General features: G+C 38.7%; 1 protein-coding gene across 3 annotated transcripts in view; it reads left to right on the top strand.

Annotated features, from left to right (window-relative positions):
* The window catches only part of RELN (reelin), a 285330-nt gene that overhangs the window by 176548 nt on the left and 89970 nt on the right, over positions 1–18812 (top strand). For all 3 annotated transcript variants that reach the window (XM_035347207.1, XM_035347218.1, XM_035347199.1), the window contains exons 12-19: positions 1386–1537; positions 4409–4521; positions 6240–6448; positions 9412–9540; positions 10670–10779; positions 13574–13640; positions 14576–14809; positions 15434–15595. In XM_035347207.1, coding sequence (XP_035203098.1) covers positions 1386–1537; positions 4409–4521; positions 6240–6448; positions 9412–9540; positions 10670–10779; positions 13574–13640; positions 14576–14809; positions 15434–15595 — 1176 coding nt within the window. The remainder of the gene's footprint in view (positions 1–1385; positions 1538–4408; positions 4522–6239; positions 6449–9411; positions 9541–10669; positions 10780–13573; positions 13641–14575; positions 14810–15433; positions 15596–18812) is intronic.

Raw genomic sequence — 18812 nt, 5'->3', positions numbered from 1 at the left:
TCAAAACTGTATTTTGATTATATTGCACATTACCTTTAAAATGTCTGCACAACTTAAGTTCTCCATTCAGAATTAGGATTAGGTTAAACTCTGCTTCCACGAACATGTTTATATTTGTATCCTAAAAGCCCTTCAGTGATGCTAATCTTGCTAATTCCTGTATAAATGACTGACAGTTTTAAAGCAGGATTTTCAGGCAGGCATAGTGTTGGTCTGTCACAGCTTAGGTCAATAAGAAAGCCGGCAGCTTTTAAGAAGATCTTAAAAATACATTTTAAAATAGTTTGAATGGTTAAGCTGATAAACAGATTGCTAAATTGTTGTAATTACAATATTTGAAACTTTCATACTTCACATTGGTGCTAGAGATTTTTTTTTCTGTGAGAAGTAGGCAGGAAATGGCTTTGCCATCCCTCAAAGATTTCAGATCTTAAATTTTTCTCATTCATCCTGAATCACACTGGGCAGTTAAATGACTGGATTATCAAGATGTAATGATTTTAAGTAATTTCATTGCTTTATCAGGCTTACAATTTTAAAATATTTCATTATGAATTAAAACTTCAACATCAATAGTTATGTATCAGACTGAAATAATGTACAGATTTTCCAGTTTCTAATCCTTCAAAATAGTTTAATCAAGTTTTAAAGAAATGGAGGGTTTCAAGATGAAAACATATTTTCAAGAAAAATATTTAATTGAAAATTTCTGCAACAGCTCTTTTAATTATCACTGAATTAAATATAAGAGAAAATGTTGTACAGAAAAACTGAGAAAGATCATATCATCACATATTAGAAACACAGCGGTCTTTTCTTCATACTCTATTCATGTGTTTGTTAAAAACTGTTATCCTAAATGCTCAAAAAGATTAAAAGAGAGCATTTTCAGCTATTATGTACATATCTAATGACTGCATACAAATCTGGGAGACGTGTCTTTTCAAGTTTGATTAATCTATAAACCTTTTTTTACACAATATGGAACAGAAGGCAGTTGTATTTTAAACACTTTCATGACAGAAAAATAATGAATAATACAACACTAAATATTTGGTAATAGAAGCCAAAGCTTCTGTTTTTTTTTTGTTTGGTTGGTTGTGTTTTTTTTGTTTTGTTTTGTTTTGTTTTTAATATTTGTACTTTTCTGCCAATCTATTTATTTTTAAAAAGTACATTACATTTATTTTAGGCTGAATTTAGAAACTAATATTTAATATATAAGTAAATTTGTAGGAATCACATTTGAAAAAGCATTAGATTGTACTCTGTGATAGTAGAAGCAGCTACTTTTGCATGTAAAAATTAACTCCTAGAACATGTTTTGTGTGAGTTGCTCAATAACGTGCTGCTGCACATTCTCTTGCCACTGTTGACCTCTCCAGGTGGGACATATTCGGCGCTGTCGTTGGTACCGAGTGTGGGACGCTGGAGTCTGGCTCAGCTATGGTATTTCTAAGAGATGGAGAAAGAAAAATATGCACTCCATATATTGACACTACAGGTTATGGGAACTTAAGATTTTATTTCAGTATGGGTAAGTATGTACTCTTAATATAATAAAATGGGGGGCATGTGAGATTTAAATTGCACAAAATGCATAAGAAATATTTTTAAAACTCTTTGCAAGTGGTTAGCTCTGATTCAAGACTGTGATGCCCACAGAGATGTAAGACAGACAAATCTTGGTCTGTCAGGACATTCTAGGTCTAGTAGCCCATGGTGGACTTTGCTTCCATGGGTTTACCCAGCTATTTTTGGCTGGTATAAACATTTAGCTCCAGATTAAAACAGATTAATATAGAAGTTACATGAAGGTGCCTCCGTAAAAGATCAGTGTCACATCTACTAAGATGTGGTCAGTAGAGTTGCTGGAAAAAAATCATTCAGTTCACCATGAGACATGCTAGACCAGCTGAGCAATTGTCTGGACCCCCTTGACTGCATGGGTTGGATGTCCTTTGATATAAAGGAAGCTTAAGCACCTGCTGCACATATAGTAGTGGGTTAACCCTATGTCAGTCCTCAGGCAAGATTCATTGCACAAACACAGGCTGTTGGTGGTGGTGTCCAAGAGTACCTGCATAGTGCTGGCGGATATAATGCAGGACTTGTGGGAGAGTCACAGCCTGCTGGAGTAGCAGGTGGGTCAGACAGGACCCTCCACAGTGCCTAATGTGGTCCTCAGCAGTACTGTTTCAACTGAACCTGTCTGTTGTGTCCACAAGATCCTGTAGCAACCCCATAGTTTAACAATTCTTCCCATGAAGAATGATGTTCTAGTCTTGTACCTTCTAATTTCACTCAATTCCCCTTACCGCTTGTGTTAGAAGAGGTGGTCTCATATCTTTATCAACCCCACCACACCATAGAGGATTTTAAACTCCTGTCATATCCTCCCTCAGTCTTATCTATGTAGACCCTGGTGTTAATCCATCCGTGTCAACAGAGTTGCACCTGAGGATGAGGTGAGAGTAGCACAGAAGTGGGACAGGCTTACATGGCTGAACACAGCATATTTCTGTTCAAAAGCTCTTAGTTCATCACTATATTCATAAACATTTTCTTCTTCTAATGTATTAACCCAGGGTGAGATTCATCTCTAGTACACAAAAAATGCCATTGAGCATTGGAGCCTTGGAGAAGGCATCCCTTGTGGAAAGAACTGATGTGCTGATAGCATCATCAGTGGACCTTCCCTGTTGGAACAAAGTGCAACCTCAGGGTTAAGAAAGAAGCCTGTCCTATCACTGTCCCTCACCACTGTTCTTGTCAGTGCAACTGCATTAGTTCAGTGTTGTAACAAGTCAAAACTCCTATGGACACTGTGGCTATCATTCAGTACCGTACAGTGTTTTTCCACAGTTCTTATTTTGCACATAAAGGAAATTGCATTATGTTATTCTCTCAACACCATGTTTAGACGAGGTGAGGATTTTTGTTTAAAGGTAGAGAATAATAGAATAATAAAGGAGGAAGCAGAGACTAAACTTGTGACCTCCACAAGCAAACTTCTGAATCAACAAGAAAAAAACACCCTGTATTTAATGAGTGGAAGGCTTTGTGTTGTCATCCTAAATTGCACACATCTCCTCTGTGTTACATGAATTACCAATAAAGCGCAGGAAAAAGAGGATGCTTTTTTTCCAGTTCTTCCAAGCATTACAACACCTGCAAGAGAAACAGGAAATAAATTTGCTCAACCTTCTGAACTTAGGGGAGAAGTTGTCGGTACATGCAGGCACAGAGGATAATGGGATACATTTGAAAATGAGTTCCATGTGGTTTTGTACATTAACTAAATTACAGTTTAAATATTCAAGCAAGCAGAGAATTTGAATGGACACAAGGATATTCCTTATTGCAGTATAAGGAAGTATATAAGCATATATACACATAAGAAACGCACATCTTATCTAGCTCTCTAGACTGCTTTGCCTATTCCATTCCAGGAGTTGGCCATCTGTAGTGAAAAAAGCAGAGAAAGTGTTTCATATATGCATCCTTCCTACTTTATAGATAGTTCAAAGAACCTTCCTCATCCTGTTTTTTGCTGATTTTTTGTAATGCCTGCAATACATCCAGTGTACAGGGAAACTACAGGTTTCCTGCTCCAGTTACAGATATTCTGGTTTAAAAACCTTTTTCCAGAACACCAAACTAGTGTGATGATGTCCATCTTCTAACTATAATGTAGTGCTTAATGCTCAGTCTTGCCAATACATCCTCTCTTCCAGAGAAGGTTACTAAATGTTTCTGGGTAACCTAACTACCAATATGAAGATAACTGAAATCCTGCCTCATCCCTGTGAGGTGACATCACACACATTTTGTGTGATACAGTAGATTCCGTACATTCTTTTTAGGATATGGTATAGACAATAGAAGAAGAGGCACAATGAATAAGGCACACAGCAGTCTTCCTCCTTTCCTGATGAGACAAGTTCTCAGCTGCCAGACTATCAGCCAAGAGGTATGAGAGATCCTCATATACAGTGTGTGGCTGCACGGAGTGTAAATACTAGATACTAGGTTACAGATCTAGTCCTAACAGACAAGAACTCAAAAAGTAGAGCGTTTCCATATAAACAGGATTTAAAATACAGATAGAAGTATTGCTTTGGGCATAGCATTTTCTATTTAAATTGTTTCGATAAGCTGATTAAGAGAGTTACTTGAGGTTTTCATTATTGTCAACCCCTTGATCTCTGGCATGGTGTATCTATCTGATCAAACAGTTCTTATACAGTATGTCCTTGGGTCTTGTATTCTTTTGTTTCATATCTTAAGTTAAATAACACCTGGTTGTAATTATTTTTGTAATTATGGCTGTGTAATATCATCCCACTTTCCATTAAAAACAGCTTCAATTATTATTTTTTTTCTCTCTCAAACGTGTGTTGTACAGGGGGAACTTGTGATTCTGGAGAATCCCATGAAAATGATGTCATGCTTTATGCCAAGATTGAAGGCAGGAGGGAGCACATAGCTCTCGATACCCTGACCTATGCTGCTTACAAGGTAAATTGTCTTAGACAAAGTAGGTGGATGGGATGGATAGATCAATCTATTCCTAAGCCATCATAACAATGTTGTATGTTGAATTGCACAGGGACAAACATGACCTTTCCAAGCACATAAATCATACACAGCTCTTGCAGTGAAAGGGTGCCTTTGCAACACAGCTCTGTGGTTACTCCTGACAGCTCCACCCCTGAGCAGTATGGTGGCATTGGCTACGGTAACAGGCAAATGGGCAACAGGCCCATGTTCAACCATCAGCTGAAAACTTTGGTGATTACATCTCTTCACAAATAATTACACTCTTCTCCATTCAAGCTCCTGCCAGCCACAGTGTGGTATTCAGGAGTTTCCTTCTGAGAGCGTTAGGTCAGTGGCTGGGAGCAGACTGAGTAAGAAATGCCTGGATGTTTTTCCTGGATATCTTTTCCAGGAAATTACATATTTTATACATTTTCTTTTCATTTTAATACAGCTGTGTGCCCTTTAGAGGGTCTGTAGGAGTACAGGCATGAACCCAGCAGCAGAAGTCTGTTGCTGGCCACGTTCACAAGCAGCTTCCCTTCTGCTGTTATTGCTGCCTCCTTCACAGCACATTCACCTCCCCACCACCACTCTCAGGCAGGGCAGTAAGGAGTTGAGCTCGCTGTTGGGTTCCTTCCTGTCTTGGGCAAGGAGAGACTCAGACCATGTCTACTCTGAATAATCCAACTCTGAGGGACCCTTAGTGTTCTGCTATAAAAAAAAGGACAGATAACAGAAATCAGTATACAAAAATGCATGTGATATGTACACAGTGCTTGTGTTGCAGAATCAAATTTAGTATGTTTTATGAATAGTGTAGGAAACTTGGTGGTAAAGATGCATCTGATTTCAACCAGAGATCTGTGTGCACTTTCTTTGTAATTCTAGCATTCAGAAAATAAATGTTTGTAGTTACATTAGGGTTTGGCCTGAATTCAGTTGAATCACTTGCATTGTTTCATTGTACATGGTTTCCCTCCTCTCCTGGTTCTGTGTGAAACACAGGGTAGAACTTTTTCTAAACTAAGGAAACTGTAATTGTAAAATAATGAAAATTAAATGGGGAATTCAGGGAGTGACAGGATCTGAAATTATACTGAATTCATTGTGGAGTTTTTTTTAAATGAGCAGTTTTCAAGCTGACATCCTCTTTTGACATAATAAAGTTCCAATTACATAGCTTTTGGACAAAGGCTAGAGTTCATAAAGTAGTGTTTTCATTTATTTCAACAACACAACATCCTCCCTACTAGCCTGTGAACTCATACTCTTACTCTCTTCTCACATATTCAGACTCGACCTGCAGTTATACTGCATTTCTTTGTGACATGAAAGACTGTAGGGCGAGATTCATCTTCCAACTGAGCACTGATAAAACAAACATCTGATAAACTAAACGCTGATAAAACAAAAGATACAGTGTTTTTTCTACTGTGTCTTTGCAACCAAACAAACTGATCCCACTAAGGTGATAAGCAGTACTGGTACCCAGAGTACTAATAGCTAGGCATATAGTACAAAATAACTCATTTGGGGTCTTCTGTGGAAAAGAGGGGCTAAAACAAAAGTTAACAAGCAATGGGCATGTTTTGTTCAGCATTTGAAGCAGCTTTCTTAATTTAAAAAAATAATTTCCATGTAACCTTTTTTAATATTACTTGTTTTATTTAAGCCTGATTTAATTTCCTTTAAAGGTTCCATCCTTGGTTTCTGTTGTCATTAGTCCGGACCTGCAGACTCCTGCAACCAAGTTTTGCCTGAAACAAAAGAGTCACCAAGGCCACAACAGGAATGTTTGGGCTGTGGATTACTTCCATGTCCTTCCAGTGCTCCCTTCCACAGTGACTCACATGATCCAGTTTTCCATCAATTTGGGTTGTGGAACTTATCAGCCCGGTAACAGGTACAACAGGCAAAATTTCTCTTTCAATAATCAGCTTTCCAGAACATTTTTTTTCATAGCATCTATATACTTTTCTTTGTCCATTCTGAAATATGCTTATGATTTTAAACTATTTGCTTCAGTTTCTGATGGCAATGAGATTTATCTCTAAATATGAAGAGTACGTATATATATAAATATATAAGAGTATGTATAAGGGGGGGAGGTGTTAAAGGCAGTGGCAGAAAAGTCCCCTGATGACCTCCCAGAGATTATTTATGCTACAAGCATGTAATTCTTGTAAGACTGGTGATAAATAGCCCTCATCTTGAACATCATCAGTGTGAGAACCTCACTGCCCACAGAGTGACCACAGAACTCTTTTGCTGGCTTCATTTCACTGGGACATTCAATGTGATTTTTTCCCACAAAGTTAAGGGGGAGGGAAAGGGGAAGAAGGAAGTAATTTGCTGCTCTGTATTTTATAGAATCATAGAAGATGACCACCTCAGGTCATCTAGTGGAACTTCCTTCTGCAAGTGGGATTATTGTCAGGTCAGCCAAGGCTTTGCCTAACCATGACTTGAAAACCTCCATGGATGGACATTGTGCAAACCCTCTGGGTGCCCTGCACAAAGTAAAAAGTGTTTCCTAATATCCAGTCTCAAACTCTGGAGCCACATCTTTATGGACATTGCCCCATTCTACTGTGCCTGCCACAACTGAGGGGAGTTTGGCTCCTTTGTGAGTGCCCTCTGCACCATCACAGGCTGCCCCTTCTCACCAGGCTGATGAGTTTGGCTCCTCAGCCCCTCCAAGCTCAGTGCTTGGGGTCACAGACATCTTGGTCAGTCATCCTCTGCTCCACCTCTCTGGTTTCTTAACATCCTTCTTCAAGTGGGGTACCCAAAACCAAACACAATATTCCAGAGGTGGTTTCAGTAGTGCAGAGTACCCCAATACACATTTGCAAAGCTATTTACTCCTTCACATTACCTTTATCTCTGTGCATGTGAGATTTTATCCTGATATTTTTTGAGGTTTAAGTTACTTCATATTATTTTCCAAAGTGAGAGCCAAGAGTTTAAAGTAGGTAACTGCAACTGCTTTCACATTCATAGCCCATGGCATCTTCTTCCATCTGAAAGATGTATTCTTTCTGACAGTCCTAGTCGCCATGCAGGGCAGCAGAATTTAAGGAGCAGCAAAAGTCAAGGCACCACACATATTTGATAGGAAGGGAAGACAACATTCTACATAGAATGTGAAAATTTTGCACGTAAACACTCCTGGCTTGTAAACATGCTTTATGAAGTATCCATCTTAACTATTTTGTTATCTAATAGGGATTAGTATGCATTTTGAAAGATTAATATTCTCCATTCACATAAGCTATTTCTGAAGTAGAAGTGTTCTTCAAAACAAAAGAAGCACTAGGTCCCCATAAACACTATTTGTATTTCTCAAATACAGCAGCATTTCCCACCTCCTGGTCTACAGCATTATTCATAATGTCTTCAGTGCTTCAAATGTGAGGGACTTGTTCAGCATATATTCAGTAAATTTGACCCTCCAAGGTATCAGTATGGTTGAACCAAAAATGAACGAGTCAAAACCTCTGTAAACCATTTTAATATATACTTTTTATATCACAGTGATGGTATACTTTATAAAGTAATATTGTCAGCAAATTATAATGAAAAGGACAAGTTATAATCCAATAATTTAGTACTGAGGTGATGAGTTATGACTTTTATAATGTTCCATTGATATTACTTAAAATAAAACAGAATATTACAAGCTAATTATATGGTGGAAATTACAAGAGTATCTCAGTAGAATACTAAAGCCTTAATAAATCAAGCACTTTTTACATTACCCGTGCAAGGTCTTCAGAATGTAAGATAGGTAAGGATTTCCTTACACTCCTAGAATGTAAACACTGTTTTGTTAAATATGCAGTGGAACAGGGACAGAACAATTCTCGCAATAGCTTTTTGCAAACTGATCTTTTCAATGAACTTCTGAAAGTGTGAATTTGATAACCACTTGGCACAGACTCAGTGGATGGTCTCAGCTTTTCTGCTTCTCTAATGTCATTATCTGCGCATGGTTGGTTTGGTTTACTGCTAGTCTGTGAAACCAGAGAAGAGCAGGCTTTTTCCTGGAAAATCTGGAGTTTACTCATATGGTTATGACTCTGTGACTCAGAAAACTCACCACTGAATGCTCCAGGTTCTGTGAGATGGAGGAAGCCTCCAAAGACCAATAGGGCTGGGCAGCACAGAGGTTCCTGCAGCTCCTGAGACTCTGCCTACCACAGGGCTTTCTGAAGGGTATCTTCCACAGGTCCCCTCCACCCTTAGGCAGTACTGGGCAGGACCTGGCCATTTCCCTACTCCATACTGTGTTTCTGATCTCCATCTAGGCATGATGGGGGAAGGAGACAGGTGACTCCTGGAAGGATTAAAAGATATTTTAATATTTGTCAGCAGTGGAGGTGAAGAGACAGCCAATGCATGAGCAACCAGTGCTCTTTTACCACCTTCAGCAGCTGGCAATTATGAGAGTCCTGTGCTCACATGATGCTGTCTGGCTCTCATGAATCCAAGTTTTCTCATTATTTTTGGAACCACACTCAGTATGGTTCTAGTTGAGATACAAAAGTAACATCAGGTCATTTTAACACAACATAAAAACACTAGCTGAATGGTGGCCAAACAAGGATTAAACTAAGTGTTAAGACAGTCCTCAGTGTCTGATCCAGGTTAACCTTTTGTTTTTCAAACGTTCTGATTTGTTTCATGTTTGTATTTTCAGGATTTTTCTTATTAAATGTATACTCAGAATCATTGCATGTCTCAGCATCAGTTGTCAGGAATAGCAGACCTGGGGGTTTCTCTGTCGTGGTATTTCCACTTGCTTGTCTCTGCCAAGTAGGCTTACCGTGCCTTTCTCCTTCCTTTCCCTCACCATGTTATCAGCGTCAGCTTGGAATTTTCCACCAACCACGGCCGCTCCTGGGCCCTGCTCCACACTGAGTGTTTGCCTGAGATCTGTGCTGGGCCTCATCTCCCCCACAGCACTGTCTATGCCTCTGAAAACTACAGTGGGTGAGTGTTCTCTGCAAACCTAACTGAGATGAGAGATTAGAGATGGATATGAATTATGGGGAACAGAAGAAAGCAGCAAAGCACACCACCCCATGTCCTCTCATTTTTGACTAGCTGAGCACAGCATGGAAGGAGTGTTCTGGTCTCCCTGGCTGCCCAGTAATGAAATTTGAAAAATATGAGGCTGCCTCTGTCATATAATATTATTTTTTCTGACGTTATATGTAAATTAAAAAAAAAAAAAAAGTGGGGACAGCATGCTAATAAAAGAAAAGTTATATCCTGTCAAAGCCACAAAAGTTTTTCTTTCTAGTCAGAGGAACCATCAGTCAAAGCCATATTTATATCCTCAGACACCTTTACTCACTTGGAATCCTTATGGTGGGTTACAATGAAGTGCATCCACTGCATTTCAGCAGATGGAGGCATTGTTAGAATCCCTTAACCAGCCCTTCTTTTTATTAAGTGTCTTCAGGGCTGTTCTGGCTGTGAAGTGAACTTGTCATCCCAAGGCTGTACATCCCTCTGCATCACAACCTCCATAGACACTTCAGAGCAATGTGTATGGCCATGAGATGAACATGTAGCTGAAGCCTTGGCATGGTCTGGCGACTTTCTGTACCATTTTCATAGGAGCCATTATCCCTGGTGTATGTGTAGCGGGTATAGTCCCTGTGGATGATTTGAGGGTGATGGCCCAGAGAGACAGTAGGCCAGATCCTTCATGCCCCACTTCTTATCCCCAGGGCTTTCCACCCAACAGAGTTCAGTTGCTTTGAAAGGTTTGATTCAGCATGCAGTTTAAGAGATGTTCATCAGGATGGAGAAGCTGCTATAGTGAAATAGGTTAAGTTTTGCTGGCTTCATGTATTCACACAGGGGAAAAAAAAATCCGGGTTTTATAATGTAATAACATTCATATATTGTATGAAAATATCATAGGCCATGCTTTGTTGTTGTTATTATTTTTTATTTATTTATTTGTACTTTCTAAAGCTGCAGTATCTTAATTGCTTTATTGAGCAGATTTTAGAATAAAAAATCTCACCAAGCTTGCAGTGCAAGCAAATGCATCCAGTCACTTAATGAGTACCAAGGTAAAACAGAATTTGTGTTATATGTATTTCAGGTGGAACCGAATAACTATTCCCCTTCCCAATGCGGCATTAACAAGTGACACGAGGATTCGGTGGAGGCAAACAGGACCAATCCTTGGAAATATGTGGGCAATTGATAATAGTCAGTATTCTTATCCACAACCATGCTACATCAGAATAATATTTCTTTATGCTGCTCCAAGTAAATATTTTCCAGAATCAGAGGTCACAAGATCTTCAGTTTGTAAAATTTTTCTTCTTATCTTCAGTCAGTAACAAGTCCATTTTGAAGCCAAAGGGGAAATCTGTCATTTGAAAAGATAGTCTAGTAGCTTATCCCTTTTTTCTTTTAAATGAATGCTTTCTGGGAAAAAATATTTGTGTCAATAACCTGATATAACATTTCCTCTGACTGCTTAGTCCAAATTATATAAATAGGTACTTCACTGTGCTATTAAGGACACGAACTGTGCCACCCTAAGCAGCAGTTACAGCATCTGGGACATATTTTTCTTTCTGGACATAGATGACATTCATAAAGCAATGCTGCTACTAAAATACTGACAAAACTTTTACGTTGTTTACAGTATCTCAAGAGGGGAAGGACCTTCTGTAACAGGGAACGGGGCTTCTTTTAGGAAATGATTTTTCATGTACCTGGGTTTTTTTAAATGGATGTGATGAACTGAGAGGAGCTTATAGTTACGCATCTATTTATAAAACATACTGCAGAGGATACTATAGTAAATATTTTAAAGCACAGAAAAATATTTTGGAACACAAAATAAAATATATAGATTGCATGAAAAGGAGGGGAAGCATGTTTGAAAGGATTAAGAATGAGCAGGTGCGAAGTTTTTAGTTTGCTCATTAAGCTCAAATGGTTGGGACTACATAAACTACACCCAGAATTTGTTTTGCAAGATATATGATATACTTAATAGATATATTAAGTATGTACTATAAAGCTTTACAGTGATGCACAATAGCCTTGTGAAATTTTGTAGTGATTCCTAATATGGGTTGATATGGAGCCTGGGAATGGCAAATATTGTCACATTTTGCAAAATTCTTAAAATGAATTAATGCCTCATGTTGAAAAGAAAATGCTTGAAGCTGCCTCCATAGTGCAATGCCACAAATGAATTTTTTTCACAAAAAGTAAAGAAAATTACTCTCGTAATCACATTAATGGTATGTAGTACCCTCTTGACATTCTGGATAGAGTATTAATGCTTGTCCTTAGAGATGATGATTTACATCAAAAAGAAAATAAAGGGGAAAATATATGCATATGTCAGTAAGAAGATGTCTGTGAGCATCTGCAAAGATGACTTGCTACCTAACAAAATATAGAATGTAAGCGTTGGTGAAATTCACAGAAATTCACATAAACAAGAGCAACATAAAATCCAAGGACTCCAATTCTTTAAAACAGAACAAAACAAGAAGATTTTGAAAGTTAGCATACAATTCATATATCTACAATACCTTTGCCTGTAAAACCTAATAGTGAGAACTCTGATGCACACTCAACTGTGTACCATCTTAGAGTAAGTTTTACCAACCATCTGCCTACAGTGTGCTTGCTCCAAAATTTGTTTGAGATGTAGAACTATCTCCATGACACAGGAATCAAGTGTTAATGGTGAACACCTTTCTAAGGTTTTGCATGCCTCCTTTGATACACACTAGTGAAACTGAAGCTTTACAATGTACTGAGGGAAAGAAGTGATTGGCAAGCCACTCAAATTCTTGAAGAGAGAGGAAGAATTTCAAGGATTCAGCACTCTGACTTTTAGCTTCACAACTGTTTCTTATGTGAATTAAGTTTTAAATGAAATCTGGAAGGTAGCCATCTTTTAGAAACTCTGGAAAACTGCCAGTATTCATAAAGCTTTTTTTATTGTGAATGACATCATTACATCTTTAACCCTTCTACTTTTACCACCCCCTCAGAGAGACCTCAAAGCAAATAAATAAATCGAACAGACAGAACAGAAATTTTGCACCCTGAAAAGTGAGAAAATCTGGAAATTGCATAAAGTATGATAGGGAGTTAATTACAGGGAGTGACTAACAGGGATTTGTAGAGTGTCTGCCAGGGAGTACTAACACACAGCTGTGATGGGCAGCATCAAAAAACTAAGAGAAACAATAAGCATTGGTTGTTATAGATTATTTTGAATTGGTGGCTATTTGGGTGATTTTCCAAAAGTCACTGTGCAGATGATAACTCCAATGGTCATTATTCAACTGAAAGGGTAACACTGTTCAGGACTAAGGCCTGTTTATCACATTATGTTGAAAGTACTTTGCCCTCAAGTTACTGATTATACAGATTATATCTGTAACTCAAGTTACAGATTATACAGAGATTTGCTAATCTTTCCATCTTTCCTATTTTTCACAAACCATTAACGCTGCTGATTAGGAGTCATCGGAGGAAGATGAAATAAAAGAGTAAAATAAATCTGGAATGTTTCTGAGTACATATTATTTGGAATTTTATTCCATTTGAAAGAATCAGTGAAAGTTCATAATATTTCATAGTTACTTGAGATATATCAGAGCAGATGAAGAAAAAGGTAAGAAAATGGCCAATACCTAGCAGTTCATTGGACGTTGCTCACAATCTTAGAAAAATCAGGTATCTGATTTAGATCACTTGCCCCTCCAGGAACAGACATTACCCATTAAATACTAAATTATCCCAGACTATCCTTGACAGAGAGAAAAAAACTGCATTACTCAGTTCTACACAAAGATACAATCGAATGCACTTTATTCTTTTTCAACCCTCTTTCAGCTAGTGGGATTAGCTGAAATACAATACCAATAAATACAATACCTGTGTGACAATACTTTACTGTATTTGTTATATTTTTTTATTGCATAACATAACCTTTCAGTTAACTAATTTATTTTCTTTGCAGTTTATATTGGTCCATCTTGCCTCAAATTCTGCTCAGGTCGAGGACAGTGTACTAGAAATGGCTGCAAGTAAGATCTATAATTCACTACTTGTATTCAATGTTTGTCGTATCTTTCACTTGATGGTCTGAAAGTTGAAGTGATTTCCATTTCAGTTCTTGCTTTTTGAGATGACTAAATATAAAACTAGCATAGCCCCCAGAATGCATAAAACTCACTTGAGAGCTGAAGATCAATCTTTCTAAACAGCAGCATACTTAATAATTTTAAAAATAATTTTATTTTGGCAGAGAGTCTAAGTTCCAGTTCACCTTAAAATGTGCTACAGAGCCCATTGGAATGTCAGTGATGCATGTTTTATACTGTTTTTAGAAGTGATTTGGGACTGTATCACTTTTATATTAAATTTCAGGGAAGAATCACAATTTTCATGGTTCTAATATCCCATAGCCCCATAGACCTCAAGGACAGAAGGTCAGCACTCCATTTTTTTTTCCTGAAAGTCTGGCTTTTAAAAAGTGTTTCAGCATTAAAAGTAAAATCAATAAACACTTTCAAAACTATGGTGTCACTATTTTTAGGTGTTGCAGAGAGCAAGACCCACGGGGCGTTCTGTCCTGTTACACAGTTGCTTGTAATTACATCTGACATGCTATAGATAAAACTATATCACATATGGAAAACTGTAAATCACATCTGCAGTATTTTTCTTCCAAAAATTAATAGAAACATTGCTACATGTTAAGTGTAGATTTTGGGTGGCTGGTTAATAACTATAATTTTTAATTGTAAAAATCAGTACTAGCGAAAAGAAAGGTATTGACTATACAGTAGAGGTCTAGAGAGGTTCTTGGTCCTTAGATTTGAGAGGGATTTTGTAGGTATCATCTGCTCTTGAGAGATTTCAGGCATGTTCTAGTCTGCTAGAAGACCAGAAGACGAGAGAAGATGGGCTCAACATAAGGAAGGCATTAACTACTCGATTCAATCTCCATTGTCCCCAGGTGTGACCCTGGCTTTTCAGGGCCCGCATGTGAGACAGCGTCACAGACCTTCCCCATGTTCATCTCGGAGAGCTTCGCCAGCTCCCGCCTCTCCTCCTACCACAATTTTTACTCGATCCGTGGAGCCGAGGTCAGCTTTGGCTGTGGGGTTCTTGCCAGCGGCAAGGCCCTGGTCTTCAACAAGGACGGGAGGCGCCAGCTCATCACCTCCTTCCTCGACAGCTCCCAGTCCAGGTGAGAGCAAAAGAGTAGCAATGCAAACTATGGGAACAGGGGAATTACACTGACAGGAACCCCTCCTCTTTCACATAACCATGTGTGCTGGTCGTTTTAGCAAGAAGAATTTTTTTTAAAAAACCCTTTGTCCCATAGTTTAACTTCCAGCTCATAGCTGTACAGCCTTGTGGTTTTGTTGTTGCTTTTTTTTCCCTGCTCTGTAAACCACAGAGCCCAAAATAGACTGGAAGGAAGTTATTGTACAGTGAGACTGGAAAATATGAAATGTTAATATCAAACCTGAGTGTCAGAGCCAAGTGCTAATTAATTATTTATAAGGTTGTGTTTATTTGACAGCTTGTGGCAGCTGATTAGATCAATTCACTGTCTCTCCCTCCCTTTCAGAGCCTAATAAATAATTAAATGCTGTACTGATTGGCATTTTTTAAACACATGTGCCATATTGCATTACTTGATAGTAAAAACAAATTGCACGTGCAAAGGCCCATAAATGATATTTATCAAAATTTGTCTAAATTGAGAAGAACATAAAACAACCTGGTTACAGGAGAAAAAAAAAAAAAAAAAAAATCACCATGATGTGTATGGTACCCTAGAAATATGTGTGTAATTCTGCTGCAGGTTCCTGCAGTTCACGCTACGCCTGGGAAGCAAGTCTGTGCTGAGCACTTGCAAAGCACCCGATCAGCCTGGCGAAGGAGTGCTGCTGCACTACTCCTACGACAACGGCATTACATGGAAACTACTGGAGCACTATTCGTACCTGAACTATCATGAGCCAAGGTATATACATAAATGTTATGAAGTGTTATCTACATGCATTTAATGCTCGTCGTGGTCACTGCAATGCTGAGAGTGAAGGCATCTGCCCAAACACGGGCACATGGTGCAAGAGAAAAGTGAAGATCTTTTGTTGCACACTGGAAATCACTATTCTCCCTTAAAAACGTGCAGCTGTTCTGGGTACTTCACATTTGTGCCTGCCTCTATAAACAATTAATGCATGGATTTGGCAGCATCCAAGTCTTAGTTGACATGACAGGACAAGCAATGTCGGATGAGGGGGAAGAAATACACTTGTGGGAAATAGGGGCATGTCTCATCCCATGGAGGCAGCCACTTGTAAAGAAAAATTAACATAAATTATTTGTAGCTTTGAAGCCATAGATACCTTCACTAAAGCATCCTCTGGGCTTAGGAGTCTGCAGGCAGCATAGGACGGTGCGGATGAAATGCAACTTTGAGGGTCTCTCTAGGTCAGTGGGGAAATTGCTCCTGCTCCCTTTATGAAAGGGATTACATGACTGTGCCTGTGCTGGTGGGTTGGACATGGTGCCCTGGGAGGACATGACAGTGCAGTGACTGCTCCTGGGAATTGTGCAGATCACTAAGAAGCCAAACAAAGAGATCATCTCATCTAACAGCACCTGCATATGTCACCGGATTAGAGGGGGATGCATGGGACATATGTAGAGAAGAATCTAGTATCTCCAGTTACATTGGTGAGACCACCCACCAGCTGTAGTAAAGCACGTGTTAAATCAGGAGTCTCCATGAGCAAGCCTGTATTGGAAGCCCAGAACCACTCGGGCCAGCTCTGTGCAAACCCACCCAAACCTGGAAGAAGCCACCCCCCGCAGCAAAGCCAATAAATCCTGATGAAAGAAGATGCTCTGCGAGGGGGCACACGAGAGGCAGAGCTAAGAGTGGCATCACAGGTCCCTCCCCACCACTCTGATCCTGCTCAAGGGCAGTTTTGTACCAGGTATTGCCAAAATGAGCTATCTTCATCTTGTTAATAGCCCAATAAGACAGAACATGATTAAGAATATTCTAAAGGGGAAAAAGAAATAATAATAATAATAACTTCTAACATTACATATATTTCCTGAGAGCAATACAAAATATTCAAAAATCTGAGAGGAATAGCTATATCTGGTAAAAGTATATAGTATGTGGGTTTTAATTTCTGAAGTTTTAAGTGTTACTGAAGGAAAGATTCTACAGCCTTATACACTCATAAAACCTGCTTCAAAATATCTTTTCCCACCCTTTATTATAGTCACATATATATTTTATATGGCCCTGTTTTTAATTCTTAGATTCAAGATTAGAGCTGTAAGAATTATATTTCCCTAAAGGTTTTTAATATATAGCACTATTAATTTTTTATAACAAAAAAGAAAATACACATTCTGGTGACTGATTTTAATGGAGTTTAAGATATAAATGTAGCAAATTATATTAGTGCCAGAGATTTCTTTCGCTCTTTGAATTAAGTGTGAAACACTTAATTTCTTGAGTTTTGACAGGGCAAAGTGCTAAGCACAACATACACAGGTTAGAAAGGTTTGCTGTGGGATACATATATTCCATTCTGGGTGAAGAGAAAAATGACAAGCATACAAACCTGAAGGTAATGCTGGCAATAATTATGATGAAGAACATGAAGAAAACTTCACCTTTTTGTATTGTGTTGTCTAAAAAAATTAGCAATTTTGGTAACATAGATGGACTGCTACAAAGTTTGGCAATCAATCTGTATCCAGAAATTTAATTAATCTTCAGTCATACAAAAAATAATTACACATTTAATGTTCTCCTGAAAAGGTGCATTTAATCTGCTAACATTTGACAGCTGCATTTTTCTTCTGAGCAGAACAGCGGTGGCTTTTCAATATTAGGTATGCGCATAGCTTGAAAGAATGAGATCAGAGCAAAGGTCTCCCAGCTGGTTTTTAAGAAATCTAATGGTAGCTAGTAATGTTAGTAAGAACACTTTTCTTCTCTGCAGCAGAAAAGTCATTAGCAAGGATCCCCCTCCCTCTCCATCTATCTCCAACAAATCAAAGTCAGACAGGAGAAGCTGTTATAGCTGGAGATGCAGTCAGGTTCTGCATACTAACATACATGCCGTATAAGGTGGTTTACACCAGCGTTTTTAGATTGTTTCTTTAACCCCCCGGGATAAGAAATTTATTTTAACATACATTAAATAGTTTAACATCCAACAGGTATATCAATGATGTGTGTCGATTTAGAATTTTCTGTAAATTACTGACAGTGAGAATTGGTGTCCACATGGGTGAGCTTGTGAGGGTTAAGAGTGAAAGGGAAGTTGCTGGCATCAGACAGCCACTAAGAGAGAAATGTGTCCAGGATTATAAAACAGCATCAGCTCATACAAGTGCCAACTGCTTCCTGGCATATAGTGGATGCACTGTTCCTGCTGGCCAGGGTACCAGCTTTCCTCAGGTTTGTCCTACTGGCCCATGAAAGGCAAAAACATCAGCTCTTTTTAGCATCAGTAGCACTTTAGTGTCATTTGTGCCTTTGAAAATTGGCCTGAAAAGTTGCAGAGTTGCTGCTTACTAGGGGATCTTTGGCAGGCAGAAAGGTTGGCCCTGTGGTTTATTCATGTGCCGAAAAGTAATACAGTTTGGTCTTTCTCTAGCAGGGTATGAAGTAGTTCAAGCATCTGTTTATTTGAGTAGCAAAAGAAATGCAACCACCATTCATCCATCATGTGCACTGCTGGTCCCTTGCCACTGGGACGTGGCAGCATCTTCCCTTGCTGTCCCCCAGCACTGCTCCCTCCAGCCTACGGCCGGCAGAAAGCGGCTCCTAGAAATGCCAGTCAGGACATTTGGAATGCTTCCCACCTGATCAGCCAAGAAGTTTTTTTTTTTTTTCTTGCTAATTGACTTAACATGTTCTTATTTAAAATAAGAAAAAGGGGTACTATACATTTACTTTTTACAAGCACTTTAGCAAGTCATTTTTAAGAGAGTGGTTTTGCACCAAGAGCACCGAAGGGACAGACTGTTTCATATGCACAGAACATAATAACATGCAGCTTAGAAAGCCTGAGGTCTGGAAAAAAAACTTGGTGCTAAGGTATAAAACGATGTTTCCAGCTTACCTGATTTGTCATTTTACCCACATTTCCTCCAAGGTAGAAAGAAAAATATTGGCTACATGACAAGTTTGCCAAAACCTC

This window comes from Oxyura jamaicensis, chromosome 1 (genome assembly GCF_011077185.1).
Source record: "Oxyura jamaicensis isolate SHBP4307 breed ruddy duck chromosome 1, BPBGC_Ojam_1.0, whole genome shotgun sequence".
Classification (NCBI taxonomy): Eukaryota; Metazoa; Chordata; class Aves; order Anseriformes; family Anatidae; genus Oxyura; species Oxyura jamaicensis.
This window is presented reverse-complemented; position numbering and strand designations above follow the sequence as displayed.